The following is a 23,348-nucleotide window of genomic DNA, read 5'->3' as shown; positions in this document are numbered from 1 at the left end:
AATTCAAAAGACAACTGTGTACTTATAAATTCCCATTACTTTCAATAAGTGACAGTACCACTTGAAAGCTAATACAAACTATTTTCGAGTCAAGATATTTATAAACTAGGGAAAACTTACATTTTACAAACGACACACAGAACAGTCGGGTCTAGTACATTCAGTAGAAAGGGACCTATAATGCTAACCTTATGATTCCTTAGTGTATGCATTCACAGATATATATTAATCGGGTCCGACAGGTAGTAAGATGTGTGCTTTCCGCTTCATTTCCTGTTCCTTGTTTGGTTGTGGGCTTAGAGCAGATACACCCAGCCTACTATCTATCCGAGCTTAGCTATATATATGTTTCGTATAAACTAAGTAATAATAAGGGGTACCATGTATGGGTCAGGTCATAGGACACTATTCAATGCACAGTTTTCTAGTACAAAACATACTTTTCAAATGAAGAACTTTTGGAATACAAAATTAGAAACTTAACCAGAAAAGGGTTTAATCCATTTTATTAAACCAGTAAAACTTAAAGGACCTTATGTGGTTAGTTCTATAATACCTTAGTTTATACACCAATGTTATATATAATTAATATCCGATAGGTAGTTGGATGTGTGCTTTCCGCCTCATTTCCTGTTCCTTGTTTGGTTGTGGGCTTAGGGTAGATTCACACAATTAACTATCAGTTCGATATTAGATTATATATAACTAGTATAAACTAAGTGATCATAGAAGGAACCCCTGTGGTTATCATTTTATAATAAGAAATAAGGGTTTTCTTAAAGGATATTTTCATCAAATATAAAGGAACTATTACAGTTAACTCCGTGAGTACCGAGTGAATACGCAAGAGTTATATACAACGATGATCTAACAAACAATGGGATGTGTGCCTTCCGCCTCATTTCCTGTTCCTTGTTTGGTTGTGGGCTTAGGGCAGATACACACAACCGATTGTTTGTTTACTCTGAGTTTTGTATAACTTGTATCCATTTAATACGCATAGAAAGGACTGTTGAGTCATTTTTACTTATCTTTCATCAAAGCAGGAAATATAGGATTTTCTGGAGGAACAGGCAAACTTTTCTAAACAGAACTTACTACAACTTACTACAACTTTCTACAAACTTTCTTACTACTCACTTACTACATCACTAAAATCTTATGAACTCACCAGCTTAAATGTTGATCTACGCTTTCAAAATAACTTGTATTCTCAGGAGACCAGTAGACAGGTACGCACTCTGGGATTCAGAAGATGGAGCAGTTCAGCTTCATGTCTTTTTGTTATTTGCTATGTATTCTATATTATGTGAATCACATACTTTGTAAACACTTTCTTTCTAATGAAATGGTTGTTTATTACTTCGCTTACTATGATGCATGACTTGTGACACTAAACATGACGTCCTCCACCCCAGAACGTTTCCGCCGTTCCGGTTTTGGGGTGTGACAGTTATAGTTGACAGATTGACCAAGAGTGCTCATTTCATTCCCCTTGATGAGAACATCTCCACTAAGAAATTGGCGGACATCTACATCTGGGAGGTTATGGTTCGACATGAGGTACAAGTTTTGGTGGTTTCTGATCGTGATGTTCGCTTCACCTCCAGGTTCTGGAGTAAGTTTCATGAGGAGTTGGGTACCCAACTACTTTTCAGCACCGCTTACCACCCTCATACCGACGAACAAAGTGAATGGACTATTCAGATGCTCGAGGATATGCTTAGGGCTTGAGTGCTAGATTTTCACGAGAGCTGGGATACTTATCATCCATTAGTCGAGTTCTCCTACAACAATAGTTATCATGCAGTATTTATCGACCTCTCTTCGAGATGCTTTACGGGAGGAAATGCCGCCCCCGGTTTGTTGGGGAGAGGTCAGGCATCGAGTTATGGGGAGTACTGAGGTCGTACTCAAGACCACTGAGTTGATTCAGCAGGTGTGCGATTGGCTGCAGACCACACAAAGTCGCCAGAAGAGCTATGCTGATTAGCGACGTTCAACCCTCGAGTTTCAGGTAAGATATTTTGTGCTTCTGAAGGTGTCAACTTGGAAATGTGTCATTTGGTTTCAAAAACGGGGAAAGTTGGGCCCCAGATACATTGGTCCCTTCAGGTTATCGCCCGGATGGGCAATGTGGCGTATCGGTTAGATTTTCCAGATGAGCTAAGTCAGATTTATAACACTTTCCATATCTCTTAGCTTGGAACGTGTTTAGCTGACGATTCCGCGATGGTACCCCTGGATTACATTCAGATTGATGAGCGCTTGAATTATGTTGAGAGAACGATTGCGATTCTCGACAAGAAGACGAAGACCTTGTGAAATAAGGTGGTGGGCTTCGTGAAGGTACATTGGCATCACCGTAAGGGTTCAGAGTGGACGTAGGAACCCGGGGAGGAGATGAGAGCATTATCCCTAGTTTTTTATGGTAAAGGACTTCGAGGATGAAGTCTGATTCAAGCGGGGGAGAGTTGTAACATCCGAATCCTTGAGGTGTGAAAATGTGAAGTAAAATATGAGTTTTGGGAGGTCACGACGTGAGGGAAGCACTGTCACGTCATGACATGGCCACGTTTATCCCGATGGATCATTTTGTGTGTAACGACGTAACACTATGTGGATCATGACGTGACACCTGATCAGATGCAAAACCCTAATTTTGGACTTGAACCCTATTTAAAGGAAGTGAGGGGCTAGGGTTTCCTTCACTTTCAGCCTCCATCACCTCCAAACGACCCTTTGGTAAAACCCTAGTCCTCTTGAAGTTTAGAGATCATTTTTGCAATATTTTGGGATTTTGAAGGAAGAAGAAGAAGTTTTAGTGCTTAGTTTCTCCAAGCAATCCTTCATTGTCCTTGTAAGCAGTGTCTGGACTTCTTTTAAGTCATCAAAATCTCACCTTTTTTTGTATGCTTCATGGATCTAGATTTTACGCCATATTTTTCCCCATTTGTAAAGATAGAATGAGTAGAAGAGATAAAGTTTGCAACTTTATGACTTCTCTGAGTCCCAAGAACATTACATTTTATACATCTAGGGTGTGGTTGTGATTTGGGGGCTTTGCATGAAACTTTTGGTCATATTTCATCTTTTGACCTAGAGTTGAGAAAGAACATGCATGGGTATGCATGTCCATAAAGTTTGCATTTTTAGGGATCATTAGGGCCCCTAAAACTTTTCTGGAAGTTTTAGACTTGAGACTTTAAGGATTAAGTGCTTAATGGTTGATTTCATGCCTTAAGTGGCCATTAAGGACCTATGTTTTGAGATATTGGCTTATTGGGATGTCTTAATGGATAAACTTGGAAACTTTATCCATCAAGACCCTGGGAAGGATCAGATCTAAGCTTTGGAGCTCATGGAATGGATGGAAAATGTCACACCCCCAAACCAAGGATGGCGGAAACGTCCGGGGGTGGAGGACTTCATGTATAGTATCATAACAGCAATTGTAATAGTAATTCAAGCAAACACAACCAACATATATATAATTGAAAAAAAATTACATCATTGTATGAATTACATGTTTACGAATCAATTACAATATATTGATAAAATATGAAATAGTAGACGCCTTAGCGTCCCATCCTCAAAAGCACTTGATTACCTGTTTAATTGTTTCCTGAGAATACAAGTTGTTTAAAAAAAATGTCAACACAAAGGTTGGTGAGTTCATAAACTTTTCGTTTGTAAAAGTAGTATTTGTGTTAGAAAAATCTAATATTTTCCTTAATGTGTAAATGTAGTCTTAAAACCCAAAGATCGAAATGTACAAGTAATTTGTCATATTTATAGTAAAACAATGCAAGTTTAAATCGACATAAACTCGTTAAATTTTAATGAAGTTCCCGTAAATTCCAATGTTTGTTAATACTTTATGTGAGTTTATTATAACCATACTATGACCAAGGTTGCCTAAAACGACGTTCTTCAGGCGTCGGAAATGTTATGACATTTGTCACCCCAGACCTATCGGTCTAACTGTTGCATGCAGTTTAGGTGTGGGTTTGTCAAACCCAATATAGATCTATACACAAGTATCACGCTCTCCCTCAAGGAGACTCTGGTTACAATACAGGACTTAATGGTAATTTGAAGTAATTGTCTCACAAAGTCATTAACGGAATTTCGTGTTATGAAAACTTGGTACCGTATGGCCGTACCTTGCTTAATGAAAATATCCTTTGTATAAATGTACCCTTTTTAAATGTATGTGTTATGTAATGTATCATAAACTATACCTATTATAGTTTATCAACCAAGGGTAGTACGTGGTAATGTATGCAAACTATATTCAAAATAGTTTATTTAATGTTTGAATGTATCGATTGTACTTTGATTATAATCACTTGTTATTCTTTATATTTTATATGACCAAATCCATTTGTAAACTGATGTGTGTCTAAATATTAAGATAAAATGTCATATATTGCAGTAACATATAGTCACATAAAGATATACACCTTGCTCAACATGTTACAAGGTGAAATGAAATTAACAGCAACTTTTCGTTAAAAACAGTTTCTGTTACCGTTCTTAGAAAATTTATAGAAAACTCATCACAGCTCTAAATCCAAATCCGCAAATTTTGAGAGTTTGGAATATGAGTCTAGTTTGTTCGTAAATTTTATCATGATTTTTAGTGATCTCTAACAGAGGTGAAAATGTTCATAATCACAGACTGGTCGGGGTTTACCTCTGAAATGACAGGCAGTTTTGTAAAAATCACCATTAATTGTAGAAAAATCATTTGGAGATGTGCAAGTAGTCATTTTAAAGCTAAGAGTTTGAACTACTTGCACCTGAAACAGTTTTGAAAACTAAAATTTTTAAGTTGACCAAAACAGTCCGTGATTAACGTCCATCTTTTCTGATGCAATCTGTTAGAAAAAGTTTAATTGTGTTCTTGATGATTTTACTTGTATTACCCCTTTAAAACTTAAGAAAAACATGTGAATGTATGGGTATGAACTCACCTTATGTGGTTTCAGTAGATGAAAGTGAGAGAGAGGAAGTGTTCAACTCAAGAACACTAAGAAGATGTCTTGATGATTCGAGAATCTAACACCGAATAAGATGGAACTTGTGTAAGATATCAATGATTTGAGTAGAATGGAGTTTAATAATTATGTGAATGATGAAGATACTTACTAATTGAAGAAAGAAATCCCTGGAGAGGGCCTTGAAGTTCTTGAAGTTGAGAGAAAAGATGAGAGAATTTTGGAGAGTGTTCTTGGTTGCTAAGTGTAGAATGAAAGAGTTTTTATGGAGAATGAGGAGAGAGGATCAATCCTCCAGCTCTTAGAACGTGGGAAGAGCTGGAGATTGGCTGTAAAGGTCCACTAAGCAGACAAGGGGTAGTGGGAAAGAGTGGCTGATCATAGAGTGACGTGGTAGTGGGTTGCTTTTGCCATAAATTAAGGAAAAGCAAATATTCCCTCAATAATTAGTTCAATCACCAATTCTTTTAATATATTTTATAAAAACCCTGGAGATTTATATATTTTGGGGCCTTAGTTTATAAAATAAAGTTTTGGGTGAAAATCCCACGTTAAAATAATGAAAAACGGAGTTAAAATGAAGTCGTAGTCGAAAAACCGGTAAAAAGGGCCTGACTTCGGACCTCGCTTCGGACGGACCTCGCTTCGGACGGACCTCACTTCGGACGGACTTCACTTCGGACTTCGGACACTTCGGACCCTTCGGACACTTCGGACACTTCGGACTTCGGACACTTCGGACCCTTCGGACACTTCGGACACTTCGGACCAGAGGTTTCGGTTTCGGATCCTTAAAACTATTTTACTCGTTTTTATCCCGTTTCAAGCGATTTTTGACCCGGTTAAGGGTCGAGATGACCCAAATGATTACAAAAAGTTAAAGTAACTTTTGAGAGAGATTTGGGAGAGATTTGGGAGAGATTTGGGAGAGATTTCAATTAGAAAGAGATAGAGTGAAAACGATTTAGAGAGGTTTCGTTGGTGATTAATTTGAGTGTCCGGCTTCACAACGCAAGGTTCGTAAACCCCATTAAACCGTGTTTTAGTGTCGTACACAATCCCGATGATTGTGCAATAGTGTTTTATCGCTTTGGTTCGTTGTTTAGCACTGTTAAGGCTAAGGAAAATCAAACACATGAACTTTCCAAATGAGGATTTCTCATTAAAATAGCGAATTGTATAGTGATTACATAACGTAAACCCTAGCATACAAGGGTTATTGGAGTTGACCGGTTTGACTTGTTGACTTTGAATTGACCGAAATTTGACGGTTGTCACAGAAAATGACTTAATCCTTTAAGCTGTTGAGACCCAGTTTTCACGACGTGTCGTCTTGGCTGTCACGACGTGGCGACCGGGGGGAGGCGCGACCATTTTGTCCTTATCATGCCACGACGTGACCAATAGGAGGCCACGACGTGGTGTCTCTCTGAGGTTGACTTGGACAGTTGACTTTTATCGTGGATTTTTTGACATGGGTTGGCTTTTGGTCAAAGTGCTAGTTCTAGAGTATAGACTAAGGTTGAACCTTGTTTGATTGATAGGTGTGTTGTAGCACCGGTTGCGTGACAGTTAGCTATGGTTTATCTGATTTCAAGGGACATGTGAGTCTTCTCACTATAGTGTATAGGATGCTAGCTGTCTTTGTGATACATGCCTGAAAGACCCCGGGGGTAGCCCATGACATTTGTATGAAGGACCATGGGGCTAGCCCATGACACTTGCATATAAGCCCATGGGATAGCCATGGCAATGCGAGGAAAGGCCATAGGGATAACCCATGACACTTGTATATGAGATCATGGGAGTAGCCCATGGCAGTGCAAGGAAAGACCATGGGGTAGCCCATGACACTTGTATGCAAGACCATGGGGGTAGCCCATGACAATGTATGTATGATATGTGGTATTTTGGGGAAGTCACTAAGCTTTGTGCTTACGATTTTGTGGTTTGAACATTTTCAGGTACTTCCAGTTCCAAAGGGAAAATCCCGGCTTGACTGCACAACATTTTCGCTGAGGATTTTCCGCATTGATGATTGTTGTTTACTCTGATAATTATGATACACTTTTACTATGATGGATTTTTGGAACAAATACTATGTGAATTGATGAACTAAAAATGGAAAATTTTATTCATGTTTTTGGGATGTTACTTGATAAATTGTCTGGTGAGTCACATAACCATACCTTGTCATAATACCTAACGAGTATGATGATGTCATATCAGCTCCTCCAGTGACTTGAGAACGGTGGCAGTGACGACGATGATCTATATCACACACAAAGAGGAACGCGATGTCAATCCCTTCCCGAAAGGGCGTTCCCACGGTCAAGTTAGTTCTCGTGAGGAGATGGTATTGCCAAGGTCTAGAGAGTAAGAGAGTGATCTCGATACGTGAGATTTGTTGGTGTGTTTATAGTAAGAGTTGGTCTAGGCCATGGCTTAGAAGATGAACTCCAATTAACACAATTTCGTGATCTTGGCCATGGCTTAGGCCCTCTGGAGTACTGTCCACTTGACGCCCAACCACGAAGTGAACACCACATGGGTGTCTCGTTCTTCGTCGTCATAGATTGTTGTGGGGAGGACGATGGACCACAACCAATTGGAAAACATTTGGGTGTTTACTTGGTTGACTAGTCGTTCAACGACTAGTTTGTAATTTTTTTTATAAAAATAGATAAATAAATTTTGATCTATAAACACTACATACAATAATATTTTCCACACCATTCTTCTCTTCCTCTATTTACATACACATATTTCTATTGTTTTAAAATCCAAAAATCATAGATCCCAATCAAAATACCCAACCAAAATATCGAAACTGAAAGCTCAATTACATTTTTGTGTTAGATACAACTCCACATCAATATCGGAACATGAAATCTTAGATACAACTCCACATCAATATCTGAACATGAAATCAAGGTATTCAACAAAATACATGATTAAGATAATTAATGACTTTATACGGTACTATCATTTATGACTCTCTTTTTGCTTCTTAATTTTATGCGTCTTCCATCCCTTGTAATGGAGACTCTATAGTTATATAGACACGTGCAATCAACGTGTTCATCAAAATATGTGTGAATGATCATGGCTCCGTAAGCTAGTACTTGTCTTTCTTTTATTTTTAGACTATTTTCATTAGCAACCCAAAAAATTAATCTCTTTTACACATTCACAACCAAACTAAACCTAATTTTTCATACTCATTATCAACCAAGTCCATCCCAATTTTCTAATAAATACATATAACTTATTGTTATTTATACTCTATTACAAATATAAAAAAAAATTATTTTATTTGAAAGCAACTAGATTATTTATTTTAAATAGATTATGGGGACAAAATAAAATAAAAATAGAAGGAAATTTGGGGTTGAATATGAAAAATATGTCCTTGTAGAGAAAAAAATTAGTTATTATTTTTATGTTTTTTAAAATTAAATAATACTATATTTCCTAAATAACAAAAACTATTCATAAACTCTAGCCTTTTAAGTTGTATGTTGACACGTGTATAGTCTCATGAATTCCATTTTTAGTTTAGGACTTCAATAGTTACTACAAGCAATAGGTTCAAGTCTTCAAGAGAAGGAGGTTGTTTTTCATTTTATTTACCTTCCATTCCATCTTAGTTTCAAGATGCATTATTAGACTTTAAATAAAAATGGATAAAAGTATAAAACCATAAAGATCAACCAATTAACTATTGCCTTTCTCTTCTATTTTATATATACTTGCTTTTTTTGTCATCACATACTTTGGTGTATACTAGTTATCACCAAAAAAATCACATTGTCAAAGATAAAAAATAAGATTGAAAGAATCTTGAACTCAAACTAAATCTAAACTAATATCAACATACTATAAGCTCCACACATAAACCTGGCCTCGATCTGTCGATCCAGCAAGCATCCCAGGCTTCAAAGGATGAGCATCAAAACGACCTGGTACTACAGTCATATGTGGGCTCTTCAAAGTAGTAATAATCCTCTTCTCTTGTGTTGAAATAACATCAATCCCTATCTTCATATTTCCCACAAACACATATGAATCATCCCACCCCCACACACCCCTGCTCAATTAGATAACAAAAAAGGGCAAAAAGGTCATTTACTAACATTCACATAGTTTATTCAGTCAGAAAAAAGAGAGAGAGAGAGAGAACTTACTTGAAAATTGAAACCCATTTACCCGTCTGATTGTCATGATACACAGAGAACTCATCAACATAATTCGCTCCACTTGCCACTCCGATCTTATCATCGGTGCTATATACATAAAAATTAAAAACATTACTTTTTTAGTTATAAGTTAATAAGATGATAAAATCATAATCTTGATGGATAAGGGTGATTTAGTAAATTATACCTTGTTGTAGCAAGAAGGTTTCCTGAAGGAGAGAAGTAAGCTGAATGCACAGGCTTACCACGTGTAATCTTTGTAATAGAACTTGGATTATTATTTTTACCAAGTTTTCTCAAATCCCAAATGCAGACAGTTCTATCTGAAGAACTTGTAGCCATTAAATTGGCGTTTGTTGGATTGAAATCAATGGTGTTAATCCTAGAAGTATGCAAGTTACAAGTCATTGATGAGCTCTTGGATCTTTCATCCAAGACACGAAAAACTCCTTTGCCTTCCCCAAGATACAAGGAGTTCCCATCATCAGCTGTCTGAGACATAGAAAAAATCTCATGTTTGGTAGAATATGTCAAATCAAAAATCTCTTTCTCCACATCTAACGTGCGAATAAAACCATGATAAGAGCACGTAATGATCTGCATCAAGTAACAAAACATGACTCAATGTTTAAAAGAGAATTAAGTTTTTAGATTATGTATGAAAAAAGAAGAAAATCTATGAGAATTAGATAAGAAGTAACTAGTAAGTAAGTACCTTGTTGATAGAAAATGGATGAATACAAATCGAAGAAATAGGTGCTGGATGAGGATGATACATATAAATCCCATCAACATCTTCAGTAGTTTCTGAATCAATATTCCAAAACCCTAAATCTCCAAATGTGTTCCCCACAACAACCATCCTCATATCTGCAGATGGAAAGAATTTAACTGACAGTATCTTGTTAGTTACAACACTAGCAATATTTTCTGGAATCAACTTCATCGACTCCAAATCAATCGAAGATCTAACCCTAATTCCAGCATCCTTGTTTACCCCTTTTGATCGCGACTCCTCAGATACGCTCAGAATCTTCTTGACAAGTGGTTCATCTGGTTTAGAAGAAGCACTCACTTCTCTCATACTAAGTGGCTTCAATTTTTGAGCGCATTTCTCAAGCGTAACTTTTGATTTGGGCGATTTTTGTTTCTCAGACTCAACTTTTGATTTGGGCGATTTTTGTTTCTCAGGCGCTTGGTAGAAATTATCTATTAAACCTGTAGATTCTGGCTTTTCTCCTTGGTTTCTTAGAGATCTACGGGTTACAATTGGGATTTCGGATTTTGCTTTCTTCTGTGGTCTATTAGTCTGTTCCCTGATCAAAAACAACATATATAGATTCACCAACTTAACAAACCCATAACCAAAGTCTCCGAATCAATGTGTTTCAGTTTGCATAACTGTATCAAGTGTAGAGAATGACAGAGTTACCTGTGGCGCTTGGTTAATGTAGATAGATCAGCAAGCTTGGAGCGGATGTTGAGAGAGGCGAGCTGTTCGTCGTTGCGCTTGATGTTTTCAAGGCGTTTGCGCTCATACTCTGTGAGTCTCTCAGACGACATTGCTACAGCGAAAGAAAGAGAGAGATTAGGGAAAGGAAAAGTAGCGGGAAAAAACACTTGTGTCGTGACGAACGGGTCAAATAACTCACTTTGAATGGCTGTGCGGTTCTATTTCAGGCGACGGTGGTCGAGTGGTGTACTGGTTTGCGTCCGGACTTCGGCAGCGGTAGACTGGTGGACGACGGCGTGCTATTTCACGGACGGCGATGGTTGTTGCCTTGATTGCTCCAATGCTGTTTGTGCTCTCGTCTCTCGCAGGTCAAAACAAAGAAACGATGGGAAAAGTGTTGGATACGAGAGAACAGAATGAGATGGATTTAAAATTTTTGGGAATGGGACTAGAATCTTTTCCAAGGTGCCAGCTTTGCAATTACTAGTCACATTTTAAAAATCTCCCACATCTACAACTATTTAATTAATCAAAAAATTCTTAATATATTATATATTAATTTATAATTTAAGAAATAAAATATATAATATAATAAAGGTTTTTTTATTTTATATATATATATATATATATAGGTTTAGGTTTTATGAAAAACAAAAAAACCCTAAAAATCATAAAAATGCATAAAAAAAATACCTAGACATTACAAGACTTTTTTTTGAATTTTTTTATCAAAAAATCGCAGCCTTTTTGACAATTTCGCTGAAAAAAAAATTTTCAGCGATTTTATGTTAAAAGCTGCGATTTTTTGATAAAAAATTTCAAAAAAAAGTTTTGTGATCTCTAAGTATTTTTTTATGCATTTTTATGATTTTTAGGGTTTTTTTGTTTTCCAAATAACTCTTCCCTATATATATATATATATATATATATATATATATATATATATATATATATATATATATATATATATATATATATATATATATATATATATATATATATATATATATATGTGTGTGGAATATGTATTATATATAATATATAAATAATAAGAATAGAATATTAGTGTTTCATTTGCAAGCCTTGCAACTGTTGCAAGAGATTGGTCTATGTGGCGTTTGATTTTTATTTGCAAGACCAATTTGCAAGCCGATGTGGGTGCTCTAACCAAAAAGTTCTAGCGACCAACCATTAAAAATATAATAGTAAGTATTTATTTTTAAATTACAAACTATTTACATTTTAGTCATCTTGTCTATGATAAAAAAAATATATCAAAACGACTATCTTTTTATATATTAATAAACTTCTAATTTAATTATTTGTTTATTAGAAACATCAAAATATCATTATTCATTCAAAAAATAACTTTAAAAATATTTAATTTCTAAGCCAACATTTCTTCTAAATCAATAAAATTAAAATCTCGCTACTTAAAAATACATAATTTTATATAGTTAAGAATAATAAAATGAGAAATTTACATTCATAAATCATTTAGTGCTTGTTTTGTTATCACTTAATAAAAAAGACAAAATTATATATTTAAGAATAAGAACATAAAAAATTTCATACAAAGTTGGTTTCGTGCTCATTCTTTTTTTATCAATAAACATGTCTACAAGTGCCACTGCCTCCTTGTTGAGTGTTGACCATTTGAAAACAAATGAGCCTAACTATTTTTTTTTTTTCATTTTTCCATTGAGCCTAAGATAAGAAAACAAATTAAACTAGAATTTTACCCGTGCCGCGCGTTGCGGCGGCAGTGATGTATTTAAGAAATGGTAGAAAGTTGGTTGTTATGATGGGCAGAGAATTATATAGGAAGTATGTAGAAGTTATATACATTCATACATTCAAAAAGTTAGTTGCAGTTTCGGGAGGTACGAACGATACGACAATTAACTACAATTATAGGATATACTTGCATAATACAAAAGGTGATGTCTCTTTTCTTTTGGCCTTATCTTATGATTGAGGAGCATAGATCCATCTGTTGTTGTTTGTCGTTGTCAAAATTCCTCCTTTGGTACGCATCAAAATTCGTACAGTTGTATCTAACTTTTCTTTTGTTTACGCGGCATGTCAAGTGCTACAAGTGCATTAAAAGAAATTAAATGTATGTTACATGTAACACACTTAAAAAAAGGCGATAAGCAAGTATGTATACCCTGTGATGATGGCAGATGTCTTTTTACTGTTGCCTTGGGATTTGGTGTTACTTGTTCGAGTGTCGTTTGTGGTATTGCCTTGTTAATTGCCATTGTTCCGTCCTTCTTCATAGCAATATCGATGACCATAGTTTTTCCTCGTATGTCGAGTATTTCTGGGGGAATTATGTCCAGGTCTGAATGTCCATGTGTGATGACCATGTCGTGGCAACTTTTTTCAAGCATTTGTGTCATGGCGTCATTGAAGAATATAGCTTTTGCATTTGTACTTTCATCTGCAATTGTTGTGTTTACACAATACCTGGTCATTTGAAAATAGTAATGGTTAATGTAAAGGACGATGTAAAAGAATAGTATAACTTTTTCAAGTTGGAATGAGATTTACATGAAATTTGGTTCAGGAACATAGCCATCGTCTTCACATACAAACCGTGGGATTATTCCTTTCTGTAGGAATAATTTTTTTGGACAACGCGGACATGTAACATAGTACCACTTACGGTGCAATGTGATTTCTGTGACACTTGTTGTGCAGGTAAACTTGTTATGCTGCGTTTTATATTTATTCAGTATATTAGGCTGATGAATTGTAAGACTTTAAGAGTAATAGTGATAAGTTAGTCTATACCATTGGATCATCTTTGAACTTGTTTACTATTTGATGGATGGACATGGTTTGTTGGTTTTGTTGCACATCTGTTGGGTGTTTGAGCTGATTGAATCTGTACTTTGAAAATTTATTGAGCTTGTAACTTTGGCATTACAGTCTATATAGGTAAAGGGCAGTTGTGTACCTGTCAGTTATACTTTGTAAATTTGGGATTCGTGGGTTGAGGAACGTTGATGTTGCCTCTGTAGTTTCCAACTGCAAGTTGTCTGTTGGAAGTAGTTAGTAGTTGGATAACTAATGACACATGTATTCGTTTAAGAAAGTAAAGTAAGGAAAAGGGTTTGTAGTATACTTTGATATTCAGTTACCAATGTAGCAGTAACTGCTAGAACCTTGCCAACTGCTTCCTCTCTCTGATATGGGAAGATGGATTCATCCCAGAAAGTGATTTCCATTATGTGTGCCCTGTTGTTAGTGGTGATTATTAAAATATGAATTTGTGAATGTTGTCTTCGTATGCTACATTTCAATATTGGAAGGTACTAACCATTGGTCTTGTATTTTCACTTTTTTTATTCTTTTTGCTTTTCGGATTAGTGGAGGAGATATTGTCTCAACACGGCCTATATAGTCTGCATAAAACGAACTGACAAATTTGAGGTCAAATGTGAGTATATTTTTTTGTTAATTTTAAAAAAGGTTGTTCTTACCGCTCAATTGTTTTGGGTTTAATTTTCTGGCCAGGAGGATGTCGTATGTAGCAAAATCATAAAAGTAGGATGGGATGTCTGGGTCACAGAGAGGTTCGAAGAGGGCTGTGTCGTCGAGACGTACAGATGCGTCATGCCGGACCACCCTCCTGGATTTTCTGGCTGGGAGTGCAACATATCCAGTTACAGTGTAGCATAGATTTACTGTCATTTTGGCATCTAGAGATTGTTCTTTCCTTGGGTCGGCCACTGCCTCTATAGCATCTCCCTGTAATAGATTAATAGAAATTTTTATATATGTATGTGAAATCAATATTTTAATAGATGTGTAGCGGGAGACGTATATGTATTTCTACAAACAGGTAGCATAAATCTTGTTCACTAGTGTGTGTTTTCCACTTTTTAATAACTCTGATTCGTAGTGGTATGGGTTCTTCATTAGGCTTGACATCTGCTATCCAATACATTTTGTTCTGTAGGAAGAAAATAGACAAAAATGGTCATTAGCAGGTAAAGGCATAGTATAATTACATTAATCATATATTAAAGAGGTTTGATATATTTGAATAACCTAGCAGAAGTACATTACAATCAAACAGTGTAGCATGCGTACGACATATGTTTGATAATAGGTTTACCTTGGTTATGCTATACAGGTACTTTAATTATGGTTAAAAGTATTATATAAACTATGTTTCTGGTTAAGTTTGCAGGTTCATTTGGCTGTGGAATACTTAGAAGTTTGAGAGATTGTGGAGATGTTGGTCTTGAAAGTGCTACGTAGAGTTGACCATGGCCAAAAACAGGTTGTGGAAGATAGATGCCTATTTTTTTTAGCGATTGGCATTGACTTTTGTTTAATTATGGTTAAAAGTATTATCTATTTCCGATAAAAAGTCTGAATAAACTATGTTTCTGGTTAAGTTTGCAGGTTCATTTGGTTGTGGAATAGTTAGAAGTTTGAGGGATTGTGGACATGTTGCTCTTGAAAGTGCTACGTAGAGTTGACCATGGCCAAAAACAGGTTGTGGAAGATAGATGCCTATTTTTTTAGTGATTGGCCTTGACTTTTGTTTATTGTCATTGCATAACAGAGTTTCAACGGGAATTGTTTCCTTTTCAAAGTAAATGGAAGCTCGTTATCTGTATGCGTCAAAGTGATGCGGGGTATATAAACTCTACGGCCTATTGCTGTTCCAGTCATTATCTGTGCCTCAATGACTCTTGATAAAAGTTGTGTAATTATCAATCTTGTTCCGTTGCATAGGCCATAAATTGGACTAATGTTACGCATAAGTATAACGGGAGCATTGATCTTCAATTCGAGTTGATGTGGTGGTATACCGTTGAAGTTTAACATGTGTAAGTATTTAGGTGGATATAGCAGGCCGGGATCACCGTGACAACCGGCGTTTAGGATTATTGAGTCTGTACTTAAGTAAATTTTGCTATTTCCAGCAGTCTTCTTCAGAACCATCATATTTATTTCATGGCCAGTTTCATTTTTTGGACACACTATTGCTTTTTCAGAAAGATTTAGTACCGTTGGGTTTTCAAGAGTAATATTGTCATAGATGAATCCGATTAGTTCTTGGAGTGCTGAAACATGTGGAGGTATCATGTATTGTGGCGGAATTTTGATTTTCTTGGCATTGCATGGACCGTCATTTTCAGGGATGCCTAATTCTCCGTTTCCGACAGCAAGTAACCATTGTGAGAATGTTTCCACCTCATGCGTACTTGTTATATCTATGTTTGGTCTTTGTAAGCGCATATTTTCAGTTAATCTGTAAACCTTGAAATATTTCCATAGATGTGATCTAGGCAAGGATGAGTTTAGGATTTCTGTTTTTGATGCTTTGCGTTTAACAGGTAGCGTTTGGCGAAAATCCCCTCCTAGAAGTATTGATTTATGATCGAATGGCTGATCCGTACAGTCTGTTAGATCCTTCAGGCTTTTGTCCAAGGACTCAAAACACCTATGATCGTTCATTGGTGCTTCGTCCCAAATTATGAGTGTTGTTTCTATTAGTAGTTGGGCGAGCTGTGTGTTTTTCTTTATATTGCACAATGAACTATCAGTAAGATCTAGCGGTATTTTGAAACGTGAATGAGTCGTTCTTCCAGAAGGGAGTAATAACGACTCAATACCTGATGCAACAACTGCCAGAACAATCTTCCCTTTGGAACGTAGACCAGAAATTAATATTTTCCATAGGAAGGTTTTTCCAGTGCCACCATGTCCATATACAAAGGACAAAACTTGCTCGTTCCTTGTCAGAGTCGTCATCACATATTCATATATAAACTTCTGTTCTGGGTGCAGAGTAGTATAGCATGAGTCATGGTCTTCTGTTAGTTTTTTCCTATCGTAATTTTTCTCTTCCATGAGGAGTCTATTTGTTAAAGCTGCTAGCATTTCTGCTTTTGGCATGGGTAATCCGAACGCTGACAATGAGGTAGCTGATGTTCCTGAACGTAATAATAATTCAATTTCATATAGAACGTATTGCATCTGGTCTTATCATTGACTATATGTTGTGTATATGATGCGTCGTCAGCAAACTTCTTCCACTGTTGCTGAAAAAGTTGGTTAGGATTTGAGATCTCACAAAACAAAAGCATATGAGTAAACAAAGATCTTAATTCAGCGGCGGTTGCCCATGCAACAGCCTCTTCAATTGCATTGAACCATTCATTGTCATCTCCAAGCAGTCCAAGTTTCTCACATGCACTTCGAAATGTTGGAAGTAATTCACGACCTACGGTTCTTATGTCCTCGAAGGAACGACAACCTTTTTGATGTGACAACATTATTCGGAGGTAAAACGCCTCACCAGCGGATGGATGGACGTATATTAGTCGACCTATAGCTGGTGTTCTGTCTGTGACTCTACGTTTCCAGTGTTTTCCGTTTTGCACCCATCGGTATTCAGAAAGGTAATCAACATAGCGTAGATCGCGTCCGCTGGCATCAATATTATTATTTGCAAGCCATTCTGTTAAAGTTGTGGCTTTTGCATACGGATCAGACACGATGTTGTGAAGCTGTTCATTGTCTCTGAACGTGACGTTTTGCATGTTTTCAAGATGAACAGCAAGGACCTTAAAAAGACAATGTGGGTGATCAGGTAATGTTGTTAAAATTGTAAGCAAATATTGTGGTTTTAGATAAAGTACCTGTACGGGAGGATTTCTGTAATGTATTACGAAATCAAAAATTCTCCATGCCGCTTCATGAGGACAGATAAATCTACTATCTACAAAGTTTTTGATTTCGTCAATTTCATCCGGAGCATTTGTCCCAATATCAACAATGGTAGAGGGATTTTTTGTAATAGCGAATTTTATACGATCAGATCCTTTTGATATGTATTTGAAGAGGTACTTTATTAGCATATTCCATCCACAATATTCGACATTTATATGGGCATGAAAATGCAGTAACAAAGTTGAATTGTAGGGCACAACGTAACTGTTATCTAAGAAAATTCCATTCTTTTGGACAAAGTGAGAAGTTCGACGTCTCTTGTAACGTGCGTAACCATGTTTGTCAAATGTAGATACCATTTGATATTCCTTTGGGAATTTCTTTGAGCATGATCCTTGGTGATTGTCGAGGCCAACAAAAATAAATAACCCTAAATCTTTTACACTAAAATAGTGTATAGTGGTAAAGGGGTCGATCCACGGAGATTGGTTCAATTTATAACTCTATGGAAAATCTCTTTCCAAAAGTACTTGTAAAATGACAATAAAATAAAAATGGGGGGGGTAGTTCTTTTTGATTGCTTGATAAAATTAAAACTAACTAGAATGTAAATATGACAAGTAAACAAGTAAAAGATTTGATTAAATTCAATGAAGTGAAATTGGTTGATTTATGGTACACCACATGGATGACATGGTTGACTTATCATTAGACTAAATAGAATAACACTTGTGAATTGGTTTAACTTGGCTATAGCAATTCATAAGCACAAATTGCCTCAACTCTTCTTAGATATTAAAATGGCTAGAGGAGCTCTTAACACATTTCCTTAATTGAAGTCACAAAATCAATGAAGCATAAAATCTTATGAAAATCAATTAGCTTTAAGTTGAAAGAGTTACCAAGTCCAAAAGATAATCAAATGCTTACATTATCATTATGGAGGAAACATTTCCATGGTCTAAATGAAATGAAAACAAACATATAAACCATTTGTTGCTTACTAATTTGAAAGTCCATTACTTAACCAAGAAATTAGTCAACAAAAATAAGCATTCATTCATCTAAGCTCATGATCAAAGATAAATAAACACAACAAGATGTTTAACTAGAAAACATTTCCATAAATTTCAACACAAGATAATAATAGTCTTCAAAACAACCAATCATCCATGGGATTAAACCCTAATCAACCAAATGAGAGTTTAGCCAAGCATGACCAAAGTAAAAGAAATGCAATATAGTTTAGTGGTACCAAACATTGTTCTAGTTGCAAGATGGAAATAAATTACACTAATCTTCAAAAAATCTTCAAATCTTCCAAAGCCTCCTTGAGAGAGAATTGTGTGTGTTCTTCAAGTGATAATCCTCAAGAATGCTCCCAAACTCTAGCAGATAAGGTTTAATTCCCGATTCAAAAAGTTGCCCAAAAGCTACCCACCAACTTTCCACAAGTAGAGTCAACAAGTCAAAACTCGAAATCAAGTCAGCACATTTCACGCGGACCGCGTATGGGTCCACGCGGACCGCGTGGGTCACGCTGAATGTGGGACTTGGGCCATTTAACATGCAATCTAGCCCAATCTTCTCATTCCCACTTCAGCCCACATGCATAATTCTTTAGAGCCCATTTGTGCCATTCCAAAGCCTTCTTTGATTGATCCAATGCTCCTTAATCTTCCTCAACTCGAGTCCTCGTCCAATATAAAATCCAACGCGCATCCCGCTTGTACTGACACCGAGCCCAATTGCCACACTTCAAGTTCACGAACAAATTGCAAGCCCCTAATAGTCCCGCACTCCTTCCATACCTCCAATGACAAATAGTCTTCGATAAATCCTGCAAATAAGCTCAAAAGACTGGAAAACACCCGGTAAAGGAGAAAAAATAACAAAAAGAGAAAATATGCATGAAGATTAACTAAAATGAGATGGAATGTGCTAAAATAAACTATAAAAAGAAGTAAATAAAATGAAACTATCAAATCACCCCAAGCTTAAACCTTACTTGTCCTCAAGTAAGACAAGACTAAAATGAACTTGGGATGAACTATCCTAGAAAGAAAAAAGAATGAACATCTTAGGTGGAAATTCACAACACGTCCTTAAAATAAAAACATATAATCCATTTTTAGAGGTAAGAATCACTTTGAGGGACGAGCCTTTGTTACCTTTCTAGCAAGGGAAACATGTTGATCAAGATGCAAAACGAGCATGCATACTTCACTAGTATGGTTTATGTGACATTGTTTCGTGGTCCGATCTAGCCCACTAGCCATAAGAAAGTGTCCCTCGGTTAGAATGTTCCTCACTCCTCACAACTTCAACCCCACATCAAGAAATAAAACCTAGAGAAAGATAACTCGGGCCAAAAATGGCAAGGAGCGAGCTATGTACAAAAGTTGGCAAACTACAATCATCAAGAAGAGTAAGTGCTTCCACCAAAATATGATCCATGTAGAGCGAAGAGTCGAGCACACGATGAGTGAAGGGCGCCATCGTAGTTGCCAACAAAAATGATATCTAACTAGAAAAATATCAACCATAAACTAATTACATGAGCTAGAATCCGAAAAACTAAACATTTACAAAAGCAAACAAATGGATACAACTCCGTGGCCCGACCTTTTTTTTTTTTTTTTGGACAACAAAACCCCAAAAACATGTTACAAAAACAAATACAAATACTTAAGACACAAAGAAGAAAATACTAAAAATATATAACTACACTCGCATTTTATGATTGCGATAATATCCGATTTTTCAAAACTAAATTTTTTTTTCTCTTTTTTTGTATTATTATTATTATTATTATTATTATTATTATTATTTTTAACTTCTAAAGACTAGAACCAACAAACATAAGGTTCAAACTCCACAAAATATCAAAAGTTTGACTTCTCCAAACAAATTGGTTACATATGAAATTTCAAGTGCACGAACTAAATACTAGACTTTATTGAACCCTTTTTTTTTTTTAAATTGACGCAAAACTTTTCGAACGATACTTTTGAAATAGTTTACTTTTGATTCATAAAACAAAACAAAACTGGAAAAAGGGGGTAGTTGTCTCTCCTTTAATAAATTTTTTTTAGACTCACTTTTTTGGTTTACCACAGGAGTTTTACAAGTAAAGCCTGAAAATAAAAATACAAAACTATATACAACTATAAGAAGAGTCTAAGTCTAACCCAAACGAGCACAACAACACTAAGGCTAATTCGAGATCAAGTGGGAAAAATGTGTCTAAATCATAAAGTAGTGAGATATGATGTGAATTGTAGCAGTTAGACACTAAAGATCTCAAAATAGCAGAATCTAGTTTTTATTCCTTTCTTTGGGGTTTGATTGTGGCTTGCACTGAGAATTCAGGTGAGGGACTGGTCGGCACGGGGCTAAGTTGTCCCCCTACTTATGCCACACTTGACATGGGTTGATTCATATGCACAACTACTTGCACTCTCTCCCCACATATATATAAGAGAAGAAGCAACAACTGAAAGTCCCTAAGAGCGATTTTTATTTGTTATGTGAGTTTCCAAAAGAATTGTAATTAAGGTGCGTCGTGTCTTTCAAGTAAAGATGTTCGGAGATGAGAATAAAGAGATAACAAAAGTGCATGAATGCTTATGCCCTAGGCTAAATGTCATGCAAAAATAAAAGTGAAAAAGAAGAAAAATAAAATCTTTTTGGAGGTTTTATATATATAAAAAAAAATGAATGCAATTTATACTAAAATGCTATGCAACCTAATTAAAATGCATGATAAATTAAAAAGAAAAGGGAATACCCCACCCCAAGCTTAGAAATAAGCATTGTCCTCAATGCTTAGGGCGAGGCGAAAGTACCTAAATCGGGGGGTCGGGAGGAGGATATGGGTATTGGGGGTAGGGGTAAGGGTAAGGTGGAGGGGGATAAGGGTGGGTGGGTGGGGGTATGGATAGGGAGGTGGAAGTGGGACGTTCTCAAAATGGTTTTGGGATTGGTGCCACCCCCACATATGGTGCATTTGCTGGGACATGATTTGGTTGGAGATGCAAAGAGTCTCGAACCGTTCGGCAAAATTGGGGGGAAGCGGGTAATATCCGGGAGGTGCTTGGGGCTGAGCGTGTTGTGGACCATGGGTGGGTTCATCGTCGGGCTCGTCATCCACATGCATCCGTCATCATCTTGATCCTGGAGCACATCCTCATTGACTGACTGAGTGATGGTCCTCGCGAGTCTCCACTGAGTGCGATCGTGAAAGGTGAAGTTGGTGACTCGAGGGTCGGGAAGAATGAGATATCCGACCCCTTGAGTACAATACCATGTGAAGCTGCTCCTGTTCCTTCGACGTATGTGGTGCATGTTTATGAGAGCGCGCTCATCCAAAAGATTTTTGTTGTCAATAGGCTGGTATTCGTCTGGGAGCTCGATGTCAAGACCGCGAGCCAAAAGTGTGACAAATCCCCCAATGCAAATATCACCGGACGTTTTGGTTCTCATGTGTGCGCATTTGTGTAAAAAGAACGAAGCAAAGTCCGGGATTGGCGGGTTTGCACGCCGCGTCATACACCAAAGGAAGAAGAGCTCATTTTTTGTGACCTGGCCTGCTTCTTTGCGGGCAAAAACTGTACATACCAAGATGCGATGTGCGATGCGGAGGCACGGGTGAATGATGGAGGTTGCTTTATTCCGACTGGCACATGAAAAGATACCCCTGGTGATCTCCGTCCAAAACGTCTCGTGGTTGAACTCAGCAGGCAAAACGTCGAAAATCGTGGATGTGCTCGAAGAAGGTAAGCCCAAGATGTCGTTTATTGTAGCAAAATCAATAAACCTTCGGCCCCCAAAAGTTGGAATGCGGCTTTTTTTCTTTCGCTATCGTACCCGCAATCGGTCAGAAACTCTCTAGTAGGGAGCTCGTAAGTGTGTGCCATTAGATTGAGAAGGTTTTCCCACTCAATGTTACGGAACAATTGGGTGACCCCCTCAAGAACCCCTAATGAGATAAGTGTGGGTTTGCACACGAACTTGGTGGATGCAACCTTTCTAGGCAAGCTCTTCGTGTAATTTTCGGCCGCCTTGGCATCCCGAAATCTTGGAATATCGGGAGCATCATCTTGGTTTCTAGCCGGGGCTTTGCCTCAGGCAGCAGCCAGGCGCTTCCTAGATGTGGACATGGACTACCTGCACGAAAAATAACCACTACACGAACCACAATCTCAACAAACGATATTTCAATCCAAATCACCAACCGACTCCCTATGGACTTCTAAAGCAGTTCAACAATCAAAGCAAGAAATAATTCCTAAACTCATTTGATGCAACAGCATATGAATTGTGGTTCAGAGACATGCATATTGATCAATTAAAATAAAGGAAAGAAAGTACCCGTCTTTGTTGAAAGTTCAAAATTTGCGCGCGAAAAATCAGGATTTGAAAATCTTGCAACTCTCCACCCCAAGCTTAAGGCTTTGTTCAATATCCCGTGAGAAGCAATTTACCGCGAAAACCCGATGAATCCGGCAATGGCTTGAAATTCCGGCGAAATTTTCCGGCGAGCTTTGAGAGATATTTTTGGTGGGGTTTGTAGCCTTGTCCAAGGGGAGCACAATGGTGGGGTCGGAATCGCGAGATGTGGCCGGAGTTGGCCAGAAAACGGCCGGAAAGTGGCGGTTGAGTGGTGGTGGCGCCCGGAGTTACAGCAACAGATCGACCCGGTTTTTTAGTGGGGTTTGTAGAGCTCGGAAATTGGTGAAGAATGGCGGTGGTCTCGCGGAATTCCGACCGGCGGCTTGACGGGAAACTGAGTTTTAGTGGAGGAGAAGGAGGTGTTCTAATGGAGGTTAAGAGAAAGGAAGAAGAAGGAATGGGAAGAAGGAAGGGCCGGCTCGAGTATAAGTGGGGCTAAGTTGCGGTCAAACCTGGTCAAAAACGAGTCAACGTTGGTCAACACCTCACGCGGACGCGGACGCGAGTACACGCGGTCCGCGTGAATAAACCAAAAAT

General features: G+C 37.2%; 2 protein-coding genes across 3 annotated transcripts; both read right to left on the bottom strand.

Annotated features, from left to right (window-relative positions):
• Positions 1-8,712: 8,712 nt before the first annotated feature.
• Positions 8,713-11,104, bottom strand: LOC145128940 (uncharacterized). Its single transcript, XM_079063708.1, has 6 exons — positions 10,855-11,104; positions 10,635-10,767; positions 9,918-10,518; positions 9,390-9,799; positions 9,191-9,289; positions 8,713-9,093 (listed from the first exon to the last, which is right to left on the bottom strand). Exons 2-6 carry the CDS (start codon positions 10,763-10,765, stop codon positions 8,883-8,885), a joined length of 1,452 nt encoding a protein of 483 aa, XP_078919834.1. The 5' UTR covers positions 10,766-10,767; positions 10,855-11,104; the 3' UTR covers positions 8,713-8,882.
• A 1,502-nt stretch (positions 11,105-12,606) lies between these two features.
• LOC145134329 (uncharacterized) lies at positions 12,607-16,695 on the bottom strand. 2 transcript variants are annotated; one of them, XM_079069192.1, is made up of 9 exons: positions 15,690-16,695; positions 14,147-14,619; positions 13,984-14,068; positions 13,789-13,901; positions 13,621-13,702; positions 13,455-13,548; positions 13,212-13,375; positions 12,826-13,127; positions 12,607-12,747 (listed from the first exon to the last, which is right to left on the bottom strand). In XM_079069192.1, the coding sequence occupies exons 2-9, from the start codon at positions 14,355-14,357 to the stop codon at positions 12,713-12,715; spliced, it is 1,086 nt and encodes a 361-aa protein (XP_078925318.1). In that variant the 5' UTR covers positions 14,358-14,619; positions 15,690-16,695; the 3' UTR covers positions 12,607-12,712. The 2 variants fall into 2 exon arrangements, with proteins under 2 accessions (XP_078925318.1, XP_078925317.1); XM_079069191.1 differs by lacking the exons at positions 12,607-12,747; positions 12,826-13,127; positions 13,212-13,375; ... (2 more) ...; positions 13,789-13,901; positions 13,984-14,068 and having other exon boundaries at positions 14,389-14,619.
• Between the last annotated feature and the right edge of the window lie 6,653 nt (positions 16,696-23,348).

This window comes from Lactuca virosa, chromosome 8 (genome assembly GCF_052849685.1).
Source record: "Lactuca virosa cultivar CGN04683 chromosome 8, Lactuca_virosa_CGN04683_v6, whole genome shotgun sequence".
Lineage (NCBI taxonomy): Eukaryota > Viridiplantae > Streptophyta > Magnoliopsida > Asterales > Asteraceae > Lactuca > Lactuca virosa.
This window is presented reverse-complemented; position numbering and strand designations above follow the sequence as displayed.